At 45.7% G+C, this 25806-nt stretch overlaps 1 protein-coding gene across 2 annotated transcripts in view; it reads left to right on the top strand.

Moving 5' to 3' along the window:
• The window catches only part of DAPK1 (death associated protein kinase 1), a 214514-nt gene extending 189069 nt beyond the window's left edge, over positions 1 to 25445 (top strand). For both annotated transcript variants that reach the window (XM_081236405.1, XM_081236404.1), the window contains 6 exons: positions 4621 to 4809; positions 6901 to 7098; positions 8179 to 8317; positions 9439 to 9559; positions 12730 to 12918; positions 22957 to 25445. In XM_081236405.1, coding sequence (XP_081092531.1) covers positions 4621 to 4809; positions 6901 to 7098; positions 8179 to 8317; positions 9439 to 9559; positions 12730 to 12918; positions 22957 to 24189 — 2069 coding nt within the window. In that variant the 3' untranslated portion in view covers positions 24190 to 25445. The remainder of the gene's footprint in view (positions 1 to 4620; positions 4810 to 6900; positions 7099 to 8178; positions 8318 to 9438; positions 9560 to 12729; positions 12919 to 22956) is intronic.
• The last annotated feature ends 361 nt before the right edge of the window (positions 25446 to 25806 follow it).

Below are 25806 nucleotides of genomic sequence, written 5' to 3'. Positions count from 1 at the left end.
ATGTGGTACGTGTGGCACCTCATTTAATCCACGTGACAGCCTTATTGGCATTTTTATCACCCTTTTACTGAAGCCTTGAGGGGTCAAGTAGACTGCCCGTAGTCACACAGCTGGCGATTCATGAAGTATCTGGCTTCTGAGCCAGGGCTTATTAATGATACTTATAACTCCGTCTGACTTGGGGCATATTTGTGCTCATGTTTTCCATTTTCCACTGTAATTTTGCTCAATTTCAGTATGTAAGATAGGTCTACCCCTTCTCAAAAGCCAATAGTTTTCCAGGTTTAATGATTAAGTTGAGCCTCTTATGTATGGGCCAGACCAGTATTGCTTCAAGGTTCAAAGTGAGCTTCTCTAGAAGTTCCTCATGTCACCCCTAGAGGGAACCAGCTCTCTCCTGATGTGGGTTAAGGTCACTCCAATCTGAGTCTGGGGGGGTCGGGGGCAGGGGGCCAGAGAGACAGACAAAGAGCAGAGACAGAGAAAGACAAAGAGATGAGAGCTATCCAGATCTGTGACCTGGAATTTTTATAAGTCGTATTGGATATGAATTTATGCCTCAGGAGCCCATGGGCTAAACTGAAGCAGCCACGTATCAAGTGACATCTGGGTTCCCCCGGAGGGAGGACGGCTCAGCCCTCACCCCTCAGAAGTAATATCTCCATTCATCTTCCTTCTGGTCAATTTCCCACACCTGGAAGAATCCAGAAGTAGATTCTTGATAAAATGCAGCTCAGGATGGCTGGATTATCAGCAAATCTCACTGTGTCCTTCAGCCAGGGCTTAGAGAGACTTGGGTCATGGCGCTGACTGACACAAGATTCTCTCGAGGACAACAGGTGCTCTGGACCAGGAGAAACTCCCCACTACCCTCATCAGAGAGAAAAGTAACTCGAGGCACTGGGAAATAAGGTCAGAGGTCAGCAGCCTGGTGAGCTGCAGCGTTCTGTGTAGTATGAGGGGAAGGAGGAACATTGAATTAGCTTCCAACGTTTAAAAGGCAAGATGTCTGGACTTCCCTGATGGCACAGTGGTTAAGAGTCCACCTGCCAATTCAGGGGACACGGGTTCGAGCCCTGGTCTGGGAACATCCCACATGCCATGGAGCAACTAAGCCCGTGCGCCACAACTACTGAGCCTGCGCTCTAGAGCCTGTGAGCCACAACTACTGAGCCCTTGAGCCTAGAGTCCATGTTCCTCAACAAGAGAAGCCACTGCAATGAGAAGCCCGTGTGCAGCAAAGAAGACCCAATGCAGCCAAAAATAAATAAATAAATAAAATCAAGAGGTCTCACCTTAAAAGTTGGCTATTTGGTTTCTTGTAACAAGTTGGTAGCTCTGGCCACACTAGATTCACATTTCCGCCTGGAGCCGGTTAGTGGAGAGGAGGGGCTACCCCATGTAGAGGGGCCCAGGCTCTGCCTTTCACCCTGTCTCACACAGCGCCCTAACTCCAGGAGGGAAAGCTCAGGAGCAGACCCCTCCACGCCCATGTCCGAAGGTTTGCCCTGTGGCAGAAATGACATTTCAGGAGTGCATTGGAGTGTGTGACCCCTGGACTAAGGTCACACCTAGTTCATCCCAGAGCTGTCTGGCCAGAGCCAGGCAGCCTCCCGCAGGGCCTGGGCAAGGACGGAAGAGGCCCGCGCTGCTTCATGCCCAAGTGGCCGGTCTGCTCCAAGGGGGTGGGTGAAGTTTCTATCCAGACAACCCCTGCAGGTGACAAGATTCGCCCTCAGTTAATTCTAGTCCTGCCTGAGGCTGGGAAGAGCCAGGAGGCCGTGACTGCAGGAGGCTCCGGAGCAGGCCCTCCTCCTGCCCTGCCCTGCCCAGTGCGGGGCGAGCACACCCTGGGCTGAGTGAGCGCAGCAGCCTGCAGGGCCTGGACCCCGCCAGTCCTCGACTGGGCCTGGCCCTAACAAAACAGCAGAAGGGAGTCCTGGGAAAAGCAGCGTGGCACAAATAGGAAGCGCCAGGAGGCCCACCTGCCGGAGACCTGGCCGGAGGCGTCTGGCAGGCCCTAGGGGCCTCACGTGCCGTAGGGGAATGGACGGAGCAGCGTTTCTTTGTTAAGCACTTGAGGAAAGCCTACTCTGGAGTGTGGTCTCCAGGGAAGGAAGTCCGTCTCCAGAAACAGCAGCATTGTCCCTTCACAGTGGCATTGCTAGTGCCTGGGGGCCATGCTCTGCTGTGTCCCAGGCCAGAGCTCTGGATGCCCCTGACCTCTGCTAGAATGGTCAGGCCTTCTTCCTTTCCCTGGGACAGGTGCCCACGTGGGCACATTTACATCACTCAGGCAGCAGGAAGGTCGTTTGCCTTTAGAAACTTGGCTTTGCGTTGCACTGGAGGCTAAAGGCTGAACCACCAGCCAGGAGACAGGATGGGGTGGTGTGGGGACCTGGGGGCAGCCGCTCACGGCACGTGGCTGCCACGCACACACTGCCTTTGTGGCCAGCTGAGTGCCACAGGTGTTGCACTGTGGTTCTGCGGTAGGAAGGAAACCCCCGGTGCCAGCGGAGGAGCGCGCAGCCAGAAAGATCACTGCAGGAGGCTGTTGCCTGCTCACCCGAGAGGAGTGTTTGCAGGAAGTCTCTTCTGACCAGGGTGCAAAAGCGGCTTCTCCCTCGGGGCCTGCCACTTTTTACCACTAGGGGTCAGTGGTTAGCAAAAAATGTTTTCCTCCTATGATTTTAATGTTTCCCTGTGAAATTGTTATTTTAATAATACTGTATACAAACTCTGTCCTAACCTTTCATCCTCCCAACAAAAACTGTCCGTGAGGTGCCGGAGTGCCTGTCATTTACCGAATCCGTTCTGGTCTCCCTCGGCAAGCCCTAGCCCAACAGTGCCACTAAGACAAAGCTTATGCTCGACAGGGGTCGTCCCGGACACAGGTTTCCGGGCATAGGGAAATGGACAAACCCATTCTTGTGAAGTTGCATGGCTTTACTCAGACTTGGACTAACGATCTCTAAAGAAATACACTAAATGTCCATCACATTGGCCTAGAGAGTTGAGTCATTTTGTTTTCTAATTTGCATTTCTGTTTGCCAAGTTTTCTACTTTTATAACCCGGGGCGGTGGGGAGCTCCAGTTTTCTCCTCCTCCCCGCCAACCCCTTGGATATTCCCATTGTCCTGTCCTCAGTCTGAAGTCTTTGGTCTTTAAACAAGGGTTACCTTTGAGTTTGGATCACCAATTTTAAAAGTCAGGTGGCCCAGGTGAAATGGTCATTTCTTTAGTCTCTTGCAGTGACTGTCACTATTAACTCTGAACCAAAGGTACGAACTATATGGTGCGATTCGGTTCACTGAGCCCCTCCCTGATGCACTCACGGAGCCTCCCCCTGTGCCCACCCCAGTTCTAGCCCTGAAGGGGAGAGGCCAGCTCTGCCTTCACTGTACTGTTGGGGGTCTGTTGCGAGAGACGGGCAAAAGCCGGAAGGAGGTCAGGACTGAGGGCACACAGGGCACCGCTCCTGGCCCAGGGGACCCAAATGTGTTATTCAGCTGATTCCCCTGCCCCACAAAGTTCTACCATTATTATTTATGTAATATTTTTTAAACTGATTCTTTTTATTTACTAAAAGACATAGGTTTGAAAGTGAAATCGATAATGTCCTTACCATAAATGGAAAACCCATAGCACTACTACCAATAAATAAAAATAAATGCAATGAACAGCAATATGATTAAAATCTAGCTATATACTGTTGCCCACTCCCTCTTTTTTTTTTCCTAGAAAGAGGAAGAACATGCTTCCATCTTTTTCTTTTCTTTTTTTTTTTATTGGGGTATAGTTTTTTACACTCCCTCTTTATTAAAAGGGAAGATTAGCAAGGATTGAAGACATGCTAGAAACTTAATGTCACGCATTGAGACTTGCTACTAGAGCAATTTAAAGACCTTCAAGGGGATTTAATAAAGGAATGGCCTTCTCACCGTGTGATTCAGCATTACTTAATGCCATGGCCTGCTACTGTCTAAGATCATTTTACATTCAACCTAACAATCTCGTGTACCAGAGTGGTACTCATCTCATCCGTATCAGTCAGGGTCCTGGTGGAGATTTAATGAAAGTTCAAAGTCACAGGCACAATTCATAGGAACATACAAGAGACGGTGAAGCATCCGGAGGCTAGGAAGAGAAGGGAGCCATTAGTTACCACCCCTGAGGCTGAAAAGGCAAGAGGAAGAATTCACGATCCTGGGAAAGCTGGAGCTCCAGGGGAGAAGCCGCCAGGGGGTCTAGGGTCAGAGACACAACTGGTGTCAGAAAAGCAGCAGGCAGTGAGTAGGGAAAATATACACCTCGACCTTTCTCTCCTCCCAGCCTCTACAGTGCCTCCCATTGGTGGACCCTCACCGGAGGCAAATGGGAAGCAAGCCTGGGAGATGCAGTCCATGGGGTTAGCCTCTCGGGACACAGAGCAGTGCAGAAAGGGATGCGGGAGGTGAAGCAAACAATCAACACAATGTCCCTGGGAAACATTGCTGCCCAGCATACACAAGAGGCACACGCACAAAGCAGCCTGAAGCAGGGGTGGGGCAAGGGCAGAGGGCAAAGTCTGGGAAGGAGGGCAGGGGGCAAGGTCTAACGTGCTTGATCTCTGGCCTGCAGTTTCCGTGAGCATCAACAACCTGTACCCGGGCTGTGAGAATGTGAACGTCAGGAGCCGCAGCATGATGTTCGAGCCGGGCCTCACCAAGGGGATGCTAGAGGTGTTCGGGGCCCCGTCCCACCACCCGCACTGCTCCGCCGATGACCAGTCCACAAAGGCCATCGACATCCAGAACGCCTATTTGAATGGTATGGCTCTCCCACCCCAAATGGGAAGGACCTCGAGTTTCCCCCGGGGAGCCTGGCCCAGAGGGCATCCATCACAGCCACACAAAGGATGGAAGAAGGGCCAGTGCAGAGTGATGTTGGGAGTGACCCAGGACTGAAGCATGGCTGGTTAACAGCCCCAAAAAGTAAAACTAAACCCCCTGGTGTCCCTAGCACGTGGCAAAGCACTGGGCACACAGAGGTGCTTAATAAATGACTTGAGTAAATTAGTCCTTTTTTTTTTTTTTAAGTACTGCCGTACTTCCACTTGGATGGGAAATCTCATAAACTACGGTCGCACTAGCATTTTGACATACCCGAGTTTGAAACCCAAGTGCTGCTCCCCCGGTGCTCCCAGGGCCCCCAGCTGGGCCCAAGGCACTGGAACACAAGCCTCATTGAGACACGGTCCGGAGCAGGGATAGAGCAGTTTCTCTGAGGCTAAGTTCCCACAGCTGTGAGGATTTTACGAGCTCGTGTTTATTAAAGGTCCTAGTATAATGTCTAGCAGGGAGAGGCTCTCAAAAAGTGGAAATTGGAAGCATCTTCATGAAGGCCCCTTTATTATACTAAACCCAGTGAAAAATAGAATACTCAGGGTGTTTACCTAAAGCAGTGGTTCTTAGACTCCAGCATACACACAAATCCCCTGGAGGGCATGTGAAAACACAGACTTGCCAGCCCTCCCTCGAGCGTCTGATTCAGCCCATCTGGGGAGTTTCTTGGTGATGCTGCTGCTGGGCCAGCGACCCTAATGAAATAGAAATAAAGTCCATGTGCATTCTGCTCTCTTAAAAGCTGAGTGTCCTCTGAGCTCTCGGGAGCAAAGCTGGCCCCACAGCATAGGGAGAGCAGAAGTGTGTCCTCAGCACCCATCACCCTTACCCTCATCCCTCATCCTCCCCTGGCCTTATCCCCATCCCACGTCTGGCTCGCAGTGCTCCCCAAGCTCAAAGGGCCTATTTCTGTGTTCCAGAACTATTCACACTAAGGCCTTAGCTGCCAGACTTAGAGGGCCATGCTCCCCAGGAGCGCCTGTGCTCTAGAAACGCCCTATGGATCTTCCAAAATGACTCTCGACTGCAGAATTTCTGGCACAGGATAAGCACCAAGGGGAAAAATTAGGGAAAGGGAGCCTGAAATCCTATAACGTAAGTGGTCCTGCCTGGCTTCCCGGAGGCCAGTGGGTGGGTGGTCACTGACCTGGTGGCATGTGGCAGCGTAGAGGTGACTGTGTCCATGTGTCTGCACAGTCATTAGGAAGTTCCGGGTGCGTAGGAACTCCAGGTCAGAATCTCACCCATGACACTTGCGGGAAAAGCAGCCACCCCCAGAGCTGCTGTGTGGGAGAGTGGGAGAGTAGCTGCCCCCCTACCCACACCCACAGCCTTCCTCCCCCCGCCCCTTCGGCCACCTCCCCAGCAGAGGTGGCCTCTTGGACCCAATTTCCTCAGTTCCTCTTACATCCTTCCTGTGCAAAGCCGCTCATCAATTACCGCACCTTACACCTGTGCACGGCAGCCTGCTCCCTTCTGACCGACCAAAACAGGTCTCTCACTCACCTGTGGAAGGTGAATTTAGTCACCATTTAACGAAAATTAAGGTTTCAGTGAATATACCAATATTTGGGGGTGAAAAACAAAATATATGTGTCCACGTACACCTTTCCATGTATGCTTATAGGCATGCATATACACACACGTGTGTGGGGTGGTATGTGTGTGTGTGTGTGTACCACTCTGCGGTATTATAAGTAGATGTGCTGGAGATAGAGATACAGATACAATAATGAAGGCATTAAGGAAAATTGATAAGCAGATACAGATATAAGTAGGTTTATGGATATAGATATTGTAAAAGGCATGGATGTAAAAACAGACATAGACATAGAAATAGGGAAATGTAAATATTCCATATGTAGGTCTATACTTAAGTAGATGCATAAATAAATAGATGAATGCTATGAATGTCACTGTCCCTACTGGTCATCCCTAAAGTGCTGAGAAAAACTGTGATTGAAATTTGGTGGTGGTGTTTCACAATCATAATCTTTCTTTTTCTTTTTCTCTGTAGGCGTTGGTGATTTCAGTGTGTGGGAGTTCTCTGGAAATCCTGTATACTTCTGCTGTTATGACTATTTTGCTGCAAATGATCCCACGTCCATCCATGTCATCGTTTTCAGTCTAGAAGAACCCTACGAGATCCAGCTGAATCAAGTGATTTTCTGGCTCAGTTTTCTGAAGTCTCTTGTCCCAGTTGAAGAACCCATAGGTAAGCCGAGGTGCCCCTCAGGGAGGGCGTGCACTTCCTACCGGCCTCGCACCTGGTCATGCCCGGATCCAACAGCTTGTGGCCAACAGCTGCGGGCACCCTTGTTCCTGCTTCCTATCAGGAGATTTCCACTCTGGAAGTTTCCTAGGGCTCAGCTGTTTGTTTTGTTCTGCAAGAAGTTGTTTCATGATTGCATATTTCTGCCACAAAGACTCAATTCTGAGCAATTCCTTGAGAGCCATTTCTCGCTTTCTTTCTATATTTTAGGGCTGTGGTCATTTTTGTTAGGTGCAAAGTGGAATACCTCCTTTGACAGCTACTGTGCCTTACCTAATGGGTACATAATTAATAGAATGAGCTCTCCTTCGTTCTGTAGTTCCATCAAAAATGAAAGAAAAGGAACCATGTTAACTGAATGCATTATCTTAGCCTTATCCCTAGAGGAAAAGACAGTGTGGACAGACTTATTTTGTTCTTTTCATACAAAAAAAGAAGCAGCCTTCCCTGATGAAATGCAAAACTCAGCAGTCATTTTTTTTTGAAAAGCTTACAATAATAAAATAAAGTGGGCTAATTCCCCTCAGGGTACCTCCAATTTTGCCTCTTTCTTTCTCATTCTTTTTCATGTTTTCATTTTAAACACGCCCATAAGTGAGAGGCTCTCTGCCTGTGTGAACTGCAGGAGTCTCCCTTCTGAGCCATTTCTGTGCTGGTGCTGCATTCAGCGGGCTTGCTCTGGTCTTATAAAAGGTGTCCCCCTGGCCAGAGGTTAGATCTCTCCTCACCATGCAAACAAGGCCTATTTGGAGGAAGATCTGAGAAGCTGCCTTATGCCCTGTGGTCGCTTCTAGTCCACTTCTGAGCAATCTTCCTGGAGGCCCAGGAAATAGGCTCATTCCATTCTGGGCCAGGCCTAGGCCTTCCAGAGGTCACTCCTAGCAGCAGGCCTGGGGCCCTCAGGTCTGCAGGCAAAGTTGCATGTCCACCTGGCGAGACGGCCCAGGCCTCAGGCAGAGCACCCAACCTTAGCTGGGCAGAATGGAGGACCCACCTGTGAAACGGCTTGCTCTCTGCCCTCAGCCTTTGGTGGCAAGCTGAAGAACCCACTCCGAGTTGTCCTGGTGGCCACCCACGCCGACATCATGAACATTCCTCGTCCAGCTGGAGGCGAGTTCGGATATGACAAAGACACCTCGTTGCTGAAAGAGGTCAGGAACAGGTAAGTCGGCTGCTGCGTCTTCAGGGGTGATACAGCCAAAGTCATGTGACCCAGAGAAAGGAGTTAAAGAACTGAAAGGCCTCTTTGGCTTGGTCGAATTTTTTTTACCAAAGCCACAAATACACATAATAACAAATCAAACAGAAGTAAAGGGCACATAATAAAAATCAGTAGCCTTCTCACTTCTGTCCTCACCGCCGAGTACCACTGCCCAGAGGTAACTCCTTTTAGTTGTTTTATGTATTTTTGTTCAGCTCTAGGGAGGAATAATTGACAAGTGAAATTGTAAGATATTTAAATTGTATGAAGTGGTGATTTGATGTATGTATACAATGTGAAAGGATTCTCTCCATCTCGTTAATTAACATATCTCTCACCTCACCCATTTATCTTTTTTTTTTTTTTTTTGGTGAGAACATCCATCAGTATTTCTCAAAATGTAAGTTGCAACCTGCTAGTGGATCATGAAATTCATTTAGGAGGTCTGGAGTGGAGTGGAGGGGAGAAGGACATGATGGAAAATATCAGAGTGCATTTTGTGTCAAGTATTTTTGGAAAACTTTTTTTTCACTTATAAATATGGATGTGCACAGAATCACAATGTAAAAGTATCTATTTTTACTTAGTGTCTATCCCCAAAACAGTTTGAACCTGCAGTTCTATTTAATATGTTAGTCATTTGAATTCTTGGTTTATCAACTGACAACGCTTCTCTGTTATCTTCCTGATGTGAGAAATAAGGCTTCTACTAATATTTAGATCTAAGGTGTTATTTCGTACTCATCCCTCTGTTCTCACTCCATCAACCTGCAGAAGCATCTCTTCTCCTGCCTTGTAAAGTGAGTGCATTAGGCCTCCCCTTTCCTGCCTCGGGGGAAGCTGTTTCCCCCGTTTTGTGGAAGCTGGGGCACCTGTCTGCACCCGGAGCAGGCGGTGTCCCCAGGCCTCCACCCCAGGGTGACGTTACAGAGTCCAGCCAACAGCAGGTGTGGGGTGTCTCTGCAAGGCCACCAGAACTTCCTTGCCTCCCACCAGCCTTTTGGGCCAGCAGGAGCCTGGCCCTCTGTGGAAACACCCGGTGAGACTGCGTCACTCTGAGGAGGTCACTGCTCTTCCCTTAGGTTTGGGAACGATCTTCACATTTCAAATAAGCTGTTTGTTCTGGATGCTGGGGCTTCTGGGTCTAAGGACATGAAGGTACTTCGAAATCACCTGCAAGAAATACGGAGCCAGATTGTTTCGGTGAGTATACCTGGGGAGGGCTGGACCCAACCTTCCCCCAGACCATCTAGTGACCCAGGAGTTGGGCCTCTTTGTGTGGCCCTCTGGGTTTGGTCTGGTTTTCATGGGACCCAGTACGTGGTGTCTGCGTGGCCATGTTTTTATCCTGTTACCCTGGGGTAAGGAAGGAAGAGTAGAGAAACAAGGAGATGGCCGTGAGATGAAGCGTTGTTATGGGCAAGGTTAGAGTGTATGAAATTCTGACGGTTTTGGTTGTTTGTTTAAAAGTAAAATTATTTGTTAGAAATTACAAAAACAATGCAAAAGTGACTTATTGTGAGCTTCCCTGGTGGCGCAGTGGTTGAGAGTCCGCCTGCCGATGCAGGGGACACGGGTTCGTGCCCCGGTCAGGGAAGATCCCACATGCTGCGGAGCGGCTGGGCCCGTGAGCCATGGCCACTGAGCCTGCGCGTCCGGAGCCTGTGCTCCACAACGGGAGAGGCCACAACAGTGAGAGGCCAGTGTACCGCAAAAAAAACAAAAACAAAAACAAAAAAAGTGACTTACTGTGAAACATTTGGGAAATGCAGAAAAGTAGAAAAACAGTCACCAACAAAATTCACTGAAGAGCATAAAATAATAGCTGTCCAAATGGAATAAGATGGTGTTCTTGGATGGCAAGATTTTATTACTAAGTGTTTCATTTTCCCAAGTTATATAAACTTCATACAGTTCCAGTTAGCATCTGAATGGGATTGAGGAGATTGGGTTTTTGTCTTAAAATTTCAATAGAAGAATAAATGAAACGTGTTATAAAGGCTCTGTAATCAATAAACCAATAAATAACTGGAATAGATTAGTGAGTGTTGAAGTAAATCAGAACATCTGCAGAAATTTAATAGAGAACATAGATGTTATTTAAATTTAATGGGGAAAGTGTTTATTTAATAAATGATCTGGCACAACTGGCTATTTGCCTAGAAGGAAATTAGGTTGAACTCCTGCTCACTACATAGCGTAAAAATAGACTGTAGGCAGATTAAAGCTTTTAAATGTAAAAAATAAAGTAATATCTTGATGTAAATGCAAGATAATTTATTTTTAAAATAACTTAGAAGTGCTTTGAGAAGCCTTTTAAGCCAAGTTAGAAAACCTCAGAAGTTTTCAAAGAAAATACACCAATATTTTGTCAAATACATTTGACAACATAGAAGATTTTTCTGGCAAATAAATTCCATAGACAAAGTTAAAAGGTGAGATAGATTGGGAAAAAAATAGTCTCAATGCCCCTGGCATATAAAAGGTTGCTATCCGTAATATTCAAAAAGCTGTCTGGGACTTCCCTGGTGGCGCAGTGGTTGAGAGTCCGCCTGCCGATGCAGGGGACACAGGTTCGTGCCCCGGTCCGGGAAGATCCCACATACAGCGGAGCGGCAGGGCCCGTGAGCCATGGCCGCTGAGCCTGTGCGTCCGGAGCCTGTGCTCCGCAACGGGAGAGGCCACAACGGTGAGAGGCCCGCGTACCACAAAAAAAAAAAAAAAAAGCTGTCTGAAATGGGTAAGAAATGGGCAAATATCCCAAGAGAAAACTCCTAAAAAAAAATGCTCCGGGGACTGTTCCTGCTTCTAAGCTCGAGTGTAACAAGGAGGACATGGCTTTCGCTCCCCTGCCTGGCAGGTGCCGTCTTTAGTTATAACTCACCGTTTGCCTGATAGAAGTGCTGTGCTTACAATACCAGGCTCCAGTTCTAGACATGCTTTTGGAATTTTCAGGAACCCTCTCCTCTCTCGTGAAGCTTGACCCTCGCTTTCTAAAGGGGGCTACACTACAGCAGAGTCAGTGGGCAGGGGGTAAGCCTGGAGGGCCTTGGAGAACCTGGTCACAGAAACCAGTGGGTGGCGATCAGGAACAGTGGTCTGTGACTGGCTCAGCGCCTGCTCACCAGGTGGGATGAGGGCCTGTACTCCCTGAAGAGTCTTGAGCTGGGGTGTGGCATGATGTCTGCTTTACATAATGCACACCCCCAACTTCTGCCGTCAGGCAGATGAAGCTCACCAAACAAACTGCCTTTATCCCTGGGAATATTGTTCGTTGTATAGGTAGGGGGTGTAAAAGATGAGATTCAAGGGCTTCCCTGGTGGCACAGTGGTTGGGGGTCCGCCTGCCGATGCAGGGGACACATATTTGTGCCCCGGTCCGGGAGGATCCCACATGCCACGGAGTGGCTGGGCCTGTGAGCCATGGCCGCTAAGCCTGCAGGTCCGGAGCCTGTGCTCCGCAATGGGAGAGACCACAACAGTGAGAGGCCCGCGTACCACAAAAAAAAAAAGATGAGGGCTTCCCTGGTGGCGCAGTGGTTGAGAGTCCGCCTGCCGATGCAGGGGACACGGGTTCGTGCCCCTATCCCGGAAGATCCCACATGCCGCGCAGCGGCTGGGCCCGCGAGCCATGGCCGCGGAGCCTGTGTGTCCGGAGCCTGTGCTCCGCAACGGGAGAGGCCACAGCAGTGAGAGGCCCGCGTACAGCAAAAAAAAAAAAAAAAAAAAAGATGAGATTCGAGAAGGGACTGCCTGATTAATGATGCAGTGCAGTGTATGGCTCATGGCATTTTTAATTAGGAAAGTGTGCTGATTATGAGTCTGTAACATAGACTGATTTATTTAACCAAGTTAAGAGAGTAAAAACTCATTTCAAGCCAATTACCAAGAATTAATCAAATTCGAAATATTTCAACAGTATGAATACCTAATACCATGAATACCTAATTTACTGGTAAAAAGCCATCTAATATTGATAAAGATACTTACTCTCTTTTCCTGTCTCTTTGTTCATAAAGTGGCCATCACCTGACTGAAACCCTCACTCCAAGAGAGGGAGGGAGGAAAACATTAGGAGTTAGTGAACGTTAGTTAATTGAGTCCACAATTCCAAAGCCGTTGTTTGTGAATCCTTGCCATCTGTTTAAGACGAGCAGTGGAAATGAAAGCCTCTATAAAATTTTATATTTGTTCAATAGATTCTGCTTAAAGGCAACACTGAAAAAACAAAACTTCCCCAGTACTTAACCAAAAGTCACTGGTGCATCCAAAGAATTGCATGCAACAGTGCAGATGTGAGCGGCATCGTTTTATCCCGGCTCCTCCTGAGTCCCCACAGCTGTGCGTTGACCTGCCTGTTCTGCATGTTCTAGGTCTGCCCTCCAATGACTCACCTGTGTGAGAAAATCATCTCCACGCTGCCCTCCTGGAGGAAGCTCAATGGGCCCAACCAGCTGATGTCATTGCAGCAGTTTGTGTACGACGTGCAGGACCAGCTGAACCCCCTGGCCAGCGAGGTGGACCTCCGGCGCATCGCCCAGCAGCTCCACAGTGCCGGCGAGGTGAGGGCTCCAGCCCTGGCAAGGGTCTGGGAGGGGGCCCTGGGATGCATTTCCAGTGTCTGAAGGTAGGATGAGCTGCGGAGGCTGAGTGGCAACTGCCCACTACCCATGATGTTTCCAGACGTGTGACTATCACAGGAAGCCTCAAGTGATTCCCCGAACTGCGGTTCTTTGCTCTGCTGTTCACCTTAAGAGCCGTTGTTTTGTCTTGCTTTGGTTGGTTTGTTTTCCGGATTCTCTTAGTTTGGGAGCACAGTTCCTGCTACACTGGGTGACTAGGCCTCTCCTCTCTCTCCCCGGGGCAGCTGATGCTTAGCTGTGATTCCTGCAGCCTTCAGGATGGCTGCTCTCCATGGAGTGTATCAGCTCCAAACAGACCTCTTGGGCTCACACACAATCAAGAAATAGTAGTGATGTATCTTCAGGGAGAGAACATTTGGAAACACTAAGACACGGCAAGCAGTGATCCCCAGAAATGACCAAGAGATAGGAATCTCTCTTCCTGGTTCAGCTCTGGGCTACAGTTTGGGAACCCTGTTGTAATTGCTTCATATGCTGCCTGTACCTCTCAAGGGGCCATAGCCTTCACATTCTTCCATCATGTAAAATCAGGAGACAGTGTAAGCTAGTATGGGCTAAGAAGAACAGTTCTGAATATGAAAAACCAGAAGCAGTTCCAGGAATTTTACAAACCAGAAGCTTCCCTGCCCAGTCTCAGGTGCCATGTGGGGCCCTTGGCCATGGATTACATAGGTTTAAAATTCTACCTGAATCAAGAAGCCAGCGACCCTAAAAACTAGAGCCTCAAGCAGTGATTGTGTAAGTCTTTGAATTCCAATGAAACTACAGGCTAATCTACTGGCCCCTCCAGCAGTACTTTATTATATTTTTTTGGTAACATCTTTATTGGAGTATAATTGCTTTACAATGCTGTGTTATTTTCTGCTTTATAACAGAGTGAATCAACTATATGTATACATATATCCCCATATCGCCTCCCTCTTGCGTCTCCCTCCCACCCTCCCTATCCCACCCCTCTAGGTGGTCACAAAGCACGGAGCTGATCTCCCTATGCTATGTGGCTGCTTCCCACTAGCTATCTATTTTACATTTGGTAGTGTATATATGTCCATGCCACTCTCTCACTTTGTCCCAGCTTACCCTTCCCTGTGTCCTCAAGTCCATTCTCTACATCTGCATCTTTATTCCTGTCATGCCCCTAGGTTCTTCAGAACCATTTTCTTTTTTTTCTTAGATTCCATATATGTGTGTTAGCATACAGTATTTGTTTTTCTCTTTCTGACTTACTTCACTCTGTATGACAGACTCTAGGTCCATCTACCTCACTACAAATAACTCAATTTTGTTTCTTTTTATGACTGAGTAATATTCCATTGTATATACGTGCCACATCTTCTTTATTCATTCATCTGTCGATGGACATTTAGGTTGCTCCCATGTCCTGGCTATTGTAAATAGAGCTGTAATGAACATTGTGGTATGTGACTTTTTTTTTTTTTTTTGTGGTACGTGGGCCTCTCACTGTTGTGGCCTCTCCCATTGCGGAGCACAGGCTCCGGATGCGCAGGCTCAGCGGCCATGGCTCACGGGCCTAGCCGCTCTGTGGCATGTGGGATCTTCCCGGACCGGGGCACGAACCCATGTCCCCTGCATCGGCAGGCGGACTCTCAACCACTGCGCCACCAGGGAAGCCCCCGTGACTCTTTTTGAATTATGGTTTTCTCAAGGTATATGCCCAGTAGTGGGATTCCTGGGTTGTGTGGTAGTTCATTTTTAGTTTTTTAAGGAACCTCCATACTGTTCTCCATAGTGGTTGTATCAATTTACATTCCCACCAACGGTGCAAGAGGGTTCCCTTTTCTACACACCCTCTGCAGCATTTATTGTTTGTAGATTTTTTGATGATGACCATTCTGACTGGTGTGAGGTGAAATCTCATTGTAGTTTTGATTTGCATTTCTCGAATGATTAGTGATGTTGAGCATTCTTCCATGTGTTTGTTGGCTGTCTGTATATCTTCTTTGGAGAAATGTCTGTTTAGGTCTTCTGCCCATTTTTGGATTGGGTTGTTTGTTTTTTTTGATACTGAGCTGCATGAGCTGCTTGTACATTTTGGAGATTAATCCTTTGTCAGTTGTCATATTCCCTCCCATTCTGAGGGTTGTCTTTTCGTCTTCTTTATGTTTTCCTTTGCTGTGCAAAAGCTTTTAAGATTCATTAGGAGCCATTTGTTTATTTTTGTTTTTATTGCCATTTCTCTAGGAGGTGTGTCAAAAAGGATCTTGCTGTGATTTATGTCATAGAGTGTTCTGCCTATGTTTTCCTCTAAGAGTTTGATAGTGTCTGGCCTTACATTTAGGTCTTTAATATATTTTGAGTTTATTTTTGTGTATGGTGTTAGGGAGTGATCTAATTTCATTCTTTTACATGTAGCTGTCAGTTTTCCCAGCTCCACTTATTGAAGAGGCTGTCTTTTCTCCATTATATATTCTTGCCTCCTTTATCAAAAATAAGGTGACCATATGTGCATGGGTTTATCTCTGGGCTTTCTATCCTGTTCCATTAATCTATATTTCTGTTTTTGTGCTAGTACCATACTGTCTTGATTACTGTAGCTTTGTAGTATAGTCTGAAGTCAGGGACCCTGATTCCTCCAGCTCCATTTTTCTTTCTCAAGATTGTGTTGGCTATTCAGGGTCTTCTGTGTTTCCAAAGAAATTGTGAAATTTTTTGTTCTAGTTCTGTGCAAAATGCCATTTGTAGTTTGATAGGCATTGCATTGAATCTGTAGATTGCTTTGGGTAGTAGAGTCATTTTCACAATGTTGATTCTTCCAATCCAAGAACATGGTATATCTCTCCATCTGTTTGTATCATCTTTTTTCTTTCATCAGTGTCTCATAGTTTTCTGCATACAGGTCTTTTGTCTCCTTAGGTAGGTTTATTCCTAGGTATTTCATTCATTAGTATATAGGAATGCAAGAAATTTCTGTACATTAATTTTGTATCCTGCTACTTTACCAAATTCATTGATTAGCTCTAGTAGTTTTCTGGTAGCATCCTTAGGATTCTCTTTGTATAGTGTCATGTCATCCGCAAACAGTGACAGCTTTACTTCTTTTCTGTCTTGAATTCCTTTTACTTCTTTTTCTTCTCTGATTGCTATGACTAAAACTTCCAAAACTATGTTGAATAATAGTGGTGAGAGTAGACAACCTTGCCTTGTTCCTGAGCTTAGAGGAAATGGTTTCAGTTTTGCACCACTGAGAACAATGTTGGCTGTGGGTTTGTCATATATGGCTTTTATTATGTTGAGCTAAGTTCCCTCTGTGCCTACTTTCTGAAGGGTTTTTATCATAAATGGGTGTTGAATTTTGTCAAAAGCTTTTTCTGCATCTACTGAGATGATCATATGGTTTTTCTCCTTCAGTTTGTTAATACGGTTTGGTTTTTCTCCTTCAGTTTGTTTAATATATTTTATCACATTGATTGATTTGCATATATTGAAGAATCCTTGCATTCCTGGGATAAACCCCACTTGATCCTGGTGTATGATCCTTTAATGTGCTGTTGGATCCTCTTTGCTAGTATCTGTTGAGGATTTTTTCATCTATGTTCATCAGTGATATTGGCCTGTAGTTTTCTTTCTTTGTGGCATCTTTGTCTGGTTTAGGTATCAGGGTTATGGTGGCCTCATTGAATCAGTTTGGGAGTGTTCCTCCCTCTGCTATATTTTGGAAGAGTTTGAGAAGGATAGGTGTTATCTCTTCTCTAAATGTTTGATAGATTTTGCCTGTGAAGCCATCTGGTCCTGGGCTTTTGTTTGTTGGAAGGTTTTTAATCACAGTCTCAATTTCAGTGTTTGTGATTGGTCTGTTCATATTTTCTATTTCTTCCTGGTTCAGTCTCAGAAGGTTTTGCTTTTCTAAGAATTTGTCCATTTCTTCCAGGTTGTCCATTTTATTGGCATATAGTTGCTTGTAGTAATCTCTCATGATCCTTTGTATTTCTGCAGTGTCAGTTGTTACTTCTTTTTCATTTCTAATTCTATTGATTTGAGTCTTCTCCCTTTTTTTCTTTATGAGTCTGGCTAGTGGTTTATTAATTTTGTTTATCTTCTCAAAGAACCAGCTTTTAGTTTTATTGATCTTTGCTATCATTTCCTTCATTTCTTTTTCATTTATTTCTGATCTGATCTTTATGATTTCTTTCCTTCTTCTAACTTTGGGGGTTTTTTGTTCTTCTTTCTCTAATTGCTTTAGGTGTAAGGTTAGCTTGTTAATTTAAGATGTTTCTTGTTTCTTGAGGTAGGATTGTATTGCTATAAACCTCCCTCTTAGAACTGCTTTTCCTGCATCCCATAGGTTTTGGGTCATCCTGTTTTCATTGTCATTTGTTCCTAGGTATTTTTTGATTTCCTCTTTCATTTCTTCAGTGATCTCTTCGTTATTTAGTAGTGTATTGTTTAGCCTCCATGTGTTTGTATTCTTTACAGATTTTTTCCTGTAATTGATATCTAATCTCATATCATTGTGGTCGGAAAAGATACTTGATATGATTTCAATTTTCTTAAAATTACCAAGGCTTGATTTGTGACCTAAGATATGATCTATCCTGGAAAATGTTCCATGAGCACTTGCGAAGAAAGTGTATTCTCTTGTTTTTGGATGGAATGACCTATAAATATCAATTAAGTCCATCTTGTTTAATGTATCATTTAAAGCTTGTGTTTCCTTATTTATTTTCATTTTGGACAATCTAAACATTGGTGAGAGTGGGGTGTTAAAGTCCCCTACTATGATAGTGTTACTGTCGATTTCCCCTTTATGGCTGTTAGCATTTGCCTTATGTATTGAGGTGCTCCTATGTTGGGTGCATAAATATTTACAGTTGTTATATCTTCTTCTTGGATTGATCCCTTGATCATTATGTAGTGTCCTTCTTTGTCTCTTGTAATAGTCTTTATATTAAAGTCTATTTTGTCGGATATGAGAATTGCTACTCCAGCTTTCTTTTGATTTCCGTTTTCATGGAATACCTTTTTCCATCCCCTCACTTTCAGTCTGTATGTGTCACTAGGTCTGAAGTGGGTCTCTTGTAGACAGCATATATACGGGTCTTGTTTTGTATCCATTCAGCCAGTCTATGTCTTTTGGTTGGAGCATTTAATCCATTTACATTTAAGGTAATTATCGATATGTATGTTCCTATTACCATTTTCTTAATTGTTTTGGGTTTGTTATTGTAGGTCTTTTCCTTCTCTTGTGTTTCCTGCCTAGAGAAGTTCCTTTAGCATTTGTTGTAAAGCTGGTTTGGTGGTGCTGAATTCTCTTAGCTTTTGCTTGTCTCTAAAGGTTTTCATTTCTCTGTCGAATCTGAATGAGATCCTTGCTGGGTAGAGTAATCTTGGTTGTAGCTTTTTCCCTTTCATCACTTTAAATATGTCCTGCCACTCCCTTCTGGCTTGCAGAGTTTCTGCTGAAAGATCAGCTGTTAACCTTTTGGGGATTCCCTTGTATGTAATTTGTTGTTTTTCCCTTGCTGCTTTTAATATTTTTTCTTTGTATTTAATTTTTGATAGGTTTATTAATATGTGTCTTGGCATGTGTCTCCTTGGATTTATCCTGTATGGGACTCTCTGTGCTTCCTGGACTTGACTGACTATTTCCTTTTTCATATTAGGGAAGTTTTCAACTATAATCTCTTCAAATATTTTCTCAGTCCCTTTCTTTTTCTCTTCTTTTTCTGGGACCCCTATAATTCGAATGTTGGTGCATTTAATGTTGTCCCAGAGGTCTCTGAGTCTGTCCTCAATTCTTTTCATTTTTTTTCTTTATTCTGCTCTGCGGTTGCTATCTCCAGTATTTTATCTTCCAGGTCACTTATCCGTTCTTCTGCCTCAGTTATTCTGCTATTGATCCCTTCTAGAGAATTTTTAATTTCATTTATTGTGTTGTTCATCATTGTTTGTTTGCTCTTTCGTTCTTGTAGGTCCTTGTTAAACGTTTCTTGTATTTTCTCCATTCTATTTCCAAGATTTTGGATCATCTTTACTATCATTACTCTGAATTCTTTTTCAGGTAGACTGCCTATTTTGTCTTCATTTGTTTGATCTGGTGGGTTTTTACCTTGCTGCTTCATCTGCTGTGTGTTTCTCTGTCTTCTCATTTTTCTTAACTTACTCTGTTTGGGGTCTCCTTTTCGCAGGCTGCATGTTCGTAGTTCCTGTTGTTTTTGGTGTCTACCCCCAGTGGCTAAGGTTGGTTCAGTGGGTTGTGTAGGCTTCCTGGTGGAGGGGGCTAGTCCCTGTGTTCTGGTGGATGAGGCTGGATCTTGTCTTTCTGGTTGGCAGAACCGCGTCCAGTGGTGTGTTTTTGAGTAACTGTGACCTTATTATGATTTTAGGCAGTCTCTCTGCTGATTGGTGGGTTTGTATTCCTGTCTTGCTAGTTGTTTGGCATAGGCTGTCCAGCCCTGGAGCTTGCTGGTCATTGAGTGGAGCTGGGTCTTAGCATTGAGATGGAGATCTCTGGGAGAGCTTTCGCCATTTGATATTTTGTGGAGCTGGGAGGTCTCTGGTGGACCAATGTCCTGAACTCGGCTCTCCCACCTCAGAGGCACAGGCCTAACACCTGGCCTGGAGCACCAAGTCAGCCACACGGCTCAGAAGAAAGGGCACAAAAAAAAGAAAGAAAGGGAGGAAGGGAGAGAGGGAGGGAGCAAGGGAGGAAGAAAGGAAAATAAAATTATTAAAAGAAAAAAATTATTAAAAATTTTAAGTAATATTAAAAAAAAGAAAGAAGAGAGCAACCAAAAAATCAAATCCACCAATGATAACAAGCACTAAAAACTATACTAAAAAAGAAAAAAATAGGTGGAACCCTAGGACAAATGGTAAAAGCGAAGCTATACAGACAAAATCACACAAAGAAGCATAAACATACACACTCACAAAAAGAGAAAAAGGAAAAAAATATATATATATCTATATATAAAAAGAAAAGGAAGAGAGCTTCCAAATCAATAAATAAGTCTACCAATGATAATAAACTCTAAATACTATACTACAATAAACATAAAACCAAAAACAAATTAGATGCAGAAACCAAACCCCAAGTCTACAGTTGCTCCCAAAGTCCACCGCCTCAATTTTGGGATGGTTTGTTTTCTATCCAGGTATTCCAGAGATTCAGGATACATTAAGTTAATTGTGGAGATTTAATTTGCTGCTCCTGAGGTTGCTGGGAGAGATTTCCCTTTCTCTTCTTTGTTCGCACAGCTCCTGGGGCTCAGCTTTGGGTTTGGCCCCGCCTCTGCGTGTAGGTCACCTGAGGGTGCCTGTTCTTTGCTCAGACTGGCCAGGGTTAAAATAGCAGCTGACTAGGGGTCTCTGGCTCACTCAGGCCGGGGGTAGGGAAGGGTACAGAATGCGGGGCGAGCCTGCGGTGGGCAGAGGCCGGCGTGACGTTGCAACAGCCTGAGGCGTGCCATGTGTTCTCCCGGGGAAGTTGTCCCTGGATCACAGAACCCTGGCAGTGGTGGGCTGCACAGGCTCCCAGGAGGGGAGGTGTGGATAGTGTCCTGTGCTTGCACACAGGTTTCTTGCTGGCTGCAGCAGCAGCCTTAGCATCTCATGCCCGTCTCTGGTGTCCGCACGGATAGCCGCAGCTTGCTCCCATCTCTGGAGCTCGTTTAGGTGGTGCTTTGAATCCCCTCTCCTCGTGCACCCCAAAACAATGGTCTCTTGACTCTTAGGCAGGTCCAGACTTTTCCCCGGACTCCCTTCCGGCTAGCTGTGGTGCACTAGCCCCCTTCAGGCTGCGTTCACTCAGCCAACCCCAGTCCTCTCCCTGGGGTCTGACCTCCGAAGCCCGAGCCTCAGCTCCCAGCCCCCACCCGTCCCAGCGGATGAGCAGACAAGCCTCTCGGGCTGGTGAGTGCTGGTCGGCAGCTATCCTCTGCATGGGAATCTCTCCACTTTGCCCTCTGCACCCCTGTTGCTGCGCTTCTCCGTGACTCTGAAGCTTCCCCCCCGCCCACCCCGTCTCCACCCGCAAAGGGGCTCCTAGTGTATGGAAACTTTTCCTCCTTCACAGCTCCGTCCCTGAGGTGCAGGTCCTGTCCCTATTCTTTTGTCTCTGTTTTTTCTTTTTTCTTTTGTCCTACCCAGGTACATGGGGAGTTTCTTGCCTTTTGGGAAGTCTGAGGTCTTCTACCAGCGTTCAGTAGGTGTTCTGTAGGAGTTGTCCCACATGTAGATGTATTTCTGATGTATTTGTGGGGAGGAGGGTAAGCTCCATGTCTTACTCCTCCGCCATCTTGAAGGTCTCTCCAGCAGTACTTTAAATGATTGAATTCAAGGGTGGGGATAAACAAGGGATCAAACCTTACCTTGTAATATAGTGCTAGATATAAAAATACATATTGTAACCATAATAATAAGCTCACTCTTTTTAATACAGTATTCTCTTGCCTTGTGGCATTTGCCAGCAATTTTCTAGCTCATAGTGATTAATCCACATTATTTGACACCACATCCCTCCTTGCCTTTGAGACTTTAATAAGTAAATGAAGACAGAATTACAAAGAAGGGAAATCTAAATCAGGTGGCCCCCATTCTCATTGGCCTCCAGCCCCTCCTCCAGTACTACTCCTGCCCTCTAGTAAGTAATCTAAGGATCTTATTCAGATTTCATCAGTTGTCCTGTCTTTTTTCGGCTCAGGATCCCACACTGCACTCAGTCATCTGTCTCCTTAGTCTCCTCCAATACGGGACAGTTTATCAGTCTGTCTTTTGTGACCCTGAGGAGATAGTTGTGTCTAGGACTGAACTACAGGCAGTATTCCACCAAATGCCTTATCAAAAATTAAGTAGATACTGCTCTACATTCCAGAAATGTACACTCTAAGTCTCAATTTTGAACAGAATCATATCTACAAGGCATCTCAAAGATTTAAACCAGACTGTGGGGAGAAAAGTACTTCTTGTGCAAACAGGTCCAAGGTCTCAGCCTCCACGTGAAAACGGAGTCCACCTTGGATCACCATTCTTTGTAGAACTAGCCCAGAGTAGGGAGGGAAGGGAGGGATGGGTAAGTGTTTCGTAAAGGGGAAAGTTGCTTCTATTTTTTGTCACTTTTTTTTTTTCTTTCTGACTTCTGCTTTTTCAAGAAATGAATGTGACAGGAAAAGCTTAAGTCCCTTTTGGCCACCTCTCGCCACTTTCCTCTCTCCCCACTCCAGGGCCAACCACTGTCATGGTAGCATATCTTTCTAGACCTTTTTTATATGTATGTGTGTTAAAAATTTACCTAACAGTCTAATATTGTAACATTCTGAATCTTTTTTGAAAAATTTCAAGCATTCAGAGAAGTTGGAAGACTAGTACAATATCTCCTCATATACTGAGCACCTAATTTAACCAGTTGTTTACATTTTGCTACATTTGCTTTATCTCTTTCTCTTCTATTTATTTATTTGCTTTGCAAACATCATGACCTTTCACCCCTAAAAAATTTAGCTTGTACCTCCTAAGGAGAAGGACATTCTCCCACATAACCACAATATAATTAATTATCACTTCCTGGAAACATAACATTGATATAATACTATTGTTGAATTTATAGTCCTCATTCAAGTGTTTGCCACTTGTCCCAGTAATTTCATTTATAGCTAATTTTATTCATTTGTGTATTTATTTGGGGATTCAAAATCCAGTCAAAAATCACCCATTGCATTTGGCTACCCTCTCTTTCTCTCTCTCTCTCTCTGTCTTTTATTACATTGACCTTTTATAGGGGTCAAAGGTAGTCTTTTCAGAATCTCCCTTATGACATTGCCAAGCTGGTTTTTTGGCTCAGTATTGATTTTTGAGATCTGTCCATATGAATGTGCTGAGTCATTCCTTACAATATCTGCACAGATTTCATCCCTGCTCAGGCCCTTTAGTGCTCTGAGCAGCTGAAGCATCTGGCCATTTATGTTGCTATGTGTGACTTCTCGTTGTCCCCTCTGGCAGATCAACATCATGCAGAGTGAAACCGTCCAGGACGTGCTGCTCCTAGACCCCCGCTGGCTCTGCACCAACGTTCTGGGGAAGCTGCTCTCCATCGAGACCCCACGGGCCCTGCACCATTACCGGGGCCGCTACACCATGGAGGATGTCCAGCGCCTGGTGCCCGACAGCGACGTGGAGGAGTTGCTGCAGATTCTCGATGCCATGGATATCTGCGCCCGGGACCTGAGCAGCGGTACCATGGTGGACATCCCCGCCCTGATCAAGACTGACAACCTGCACCGGTCATGGACGGATGAGGAGGACGAGGTGCGGGTCTATGGTGGCGTGCGCATCGTCCCCGTGGAGCACGTCACGCCCTTCCCGTGCGGCATCTTTCACAAGGTGCAGGTGAACCTGTGCAGGTGGATCCACCAGCAGAGCACGGAGGGAGACGCGGACATCCGCCTGTGGGTGAACGGCTGCAAGATTGCCAACCGTGGGGCCGAGCTGCTGGTGCTCCTGGTCAACCACGGCCAGGGCATCGAGGTCCAGGTGCGCGGTCTGGAGACGGAAAAGATCAAGTGCTGCCTCCTGCTGGACTCGGTGTGCAGCACCATCGAGAATGTCATGGCCACCACGCTGCCCGGGCTGCTGACGGTGAAGCACTACCTGAGCCCCCAGCAGCTGAGAGAGCACCACGAGCCCGTCATGATCTACCAGCCGCGAGACTTCTTCCGGGCACAGACCCTCAAGGAGACCTCGCTGACTAACACCATGGGCGGGTACAAGGAGAGCTTCAGCAGCATCATGTGCTTCGGCTGTCACGACGTCTATTCACAGGCCAGCCTGGGCATGGACATCCATGCGTCAGATCTGAACCTCCTGACCCGGAGGAAACTCAGTCGCCTGCTGGACCCACCCGATCCCATGGGGAAGGACTGGTGCCTTCTCGCCATGAACTTGGGTCTCCCCGACCTTGTGGCAAAGTACAACACCAATAACGGGTCTCCCAAGGAGTTCCTCCCGAGCCCAGTCCACGCCCTGCTCCGGGAATGGACCTCCTACCCCGAGAGCACGGTCGGCATCCTCATGTCCAAACTGAGGGAGCTGGGGCGCCGGGATGCGGCGGACTTCCTACTGAAGGCGTCCTCTGTGTTCAAAATCAACCTCGACGGCAACGGCCAGGAGGCCTACGCCTCAAGCTGCAACAGTGGCACATCTTATAATTCCATTAGCTCGGTCGTGTCCCGGTGAGGGCAGCCTTTGGTTTGGGCAGGGTCTCTTCCAACTGCAGAGGCAAGGGGAACACAGCCCATCTTTCCCACTGCAGATTCTGGCGCGTCCCTTCCTACGCCCACATCCTGAAGGACGCCACCCTCCCTTCCGCTTCACCTATTTCTCTGCTACTACCTCCCTCCTCTCACACATTGCGTTGTGTGTGAATGGTCTTTCTAGTTTAAGAGCAGACCCTATCCTTTCCTTTGGCCATTTGAAAAGCTAGCCTCCCTCCATCCCTCATCCTCTAGTACCTTGCTTCTTACAGATAATTTTACTGGAATTCCTAACTTTTCAATGAAATTTTTTTAAACTATTATATTGATTGTCCTTTTTTAAAAAAAGTGCACATTTATCCAAAATGTGTATTTCTTATACTTTTTTCTTTGTTATACCATGTCCTCAGCTTATCTCTTTTATATTTGTAGGAAAAACTCCCATGTAAGGAATCCCACTGTATGATTTATAAACAGACAATATGTGAGTGCCTTTTGCAGAAGAGGGTGTGTTTGAAATCATCCAAGTCAGCCCGGAGCTGTCGCGAAAGAAACGCTCCCTCTCTGTCTCTTGCTGTATGCTGATCATCGCCAGAGGTGCTTCACCCGAGGGTTTTTTTTTTTTTTTTTGGCAATTTTTATGTTTCCTTTGACAAGGAAAGGGGAGAAAGAAACCTCCTCTAGAGCAATTTCATGGCCAGTGTTGTTGCTACGATAAGACATGTTTGTGTTTGCTTTTGTTTCAACGTCAGTGTGAACATCCACGTGGAACCTGCAGACTGTCACGCTTCATCATCCCCTGTCATCTCAGGTAGAAGGCTGACACTGTTGTAGGGAGCCAAGACCTGTGTGAGAATTCAGAAGACCCCCGACTCATGATTTGTGGCAGTTTGTTGTCATTTGTGCATAGCAGATGGTTCTCCACATTTAGATCCTGGTTTGATAACTTCCTGTACTTGAAGTCTCAAAACGAAAATAAAGGAAGCAAGTTTTCTTGCAGTGATTTTAAATTGTGATAGAGTTTTAAATCGAAATAAGGGAACATGTCCTAATTCTTCTGTCCTGAGAAGCATGTAATTTTAATGTTATATCATATGTATATATATATATGCAGTATGTATATACATATATATTAATACAGGTATTTTTACTTAATCTATAAGATGTAGTAAAAAAGGTTTTCTTTTCTTTTTAGTTCTTTTTTTTTCTTTTCTGTTTTTTTTAATAAATAAACTGTTGCTTGTTGCATTAGTTTGTTGGTGTCTAATTCAAAAGGAATTCCTTTTCTTTGTTTTGTTTTCATTTGCCAGTACCCCACCTCGTGGGACAAACCAGTCCAGAAAGTGATTAAACCTAAACTCTCAGGGGTGGAAATCAACCCAGTTTATTAGGTACTTAATTATTACTAAAGTTGGGAATGGTGTGGGGAAACAGAAAGAGCTCAGGTGATTTCACATGTATTTCTTTTTAATTTATTTATTTTTATTTTTATTTATTTTTGGCTGCGTTGGGTCTTTGTTGCTTAGTGCAGGCTTTCTCTAGTTGCAGCAAGCGGGGGCTACTCTTCGTTGCGGTGCACAGGCTTTTCATTGCAGTGGCT

This window comes from Mesoplodon bidens (assembly GCF_964165515.1).
Source record: "Mesoplodon bidens genome assembly, chromosome: 6".
Taxonomy (NCBI): Eukaryota; Metazoa; Chordata; class Mammalia; order Artiodactyla; family Ziphiidae; genus Mesoplodon; species Mesoplodon bidens.
Note: the sequence above shows the minus strand (reverse complement) of the source record. Positions and strands in the feature narration are given on the sequence as shown.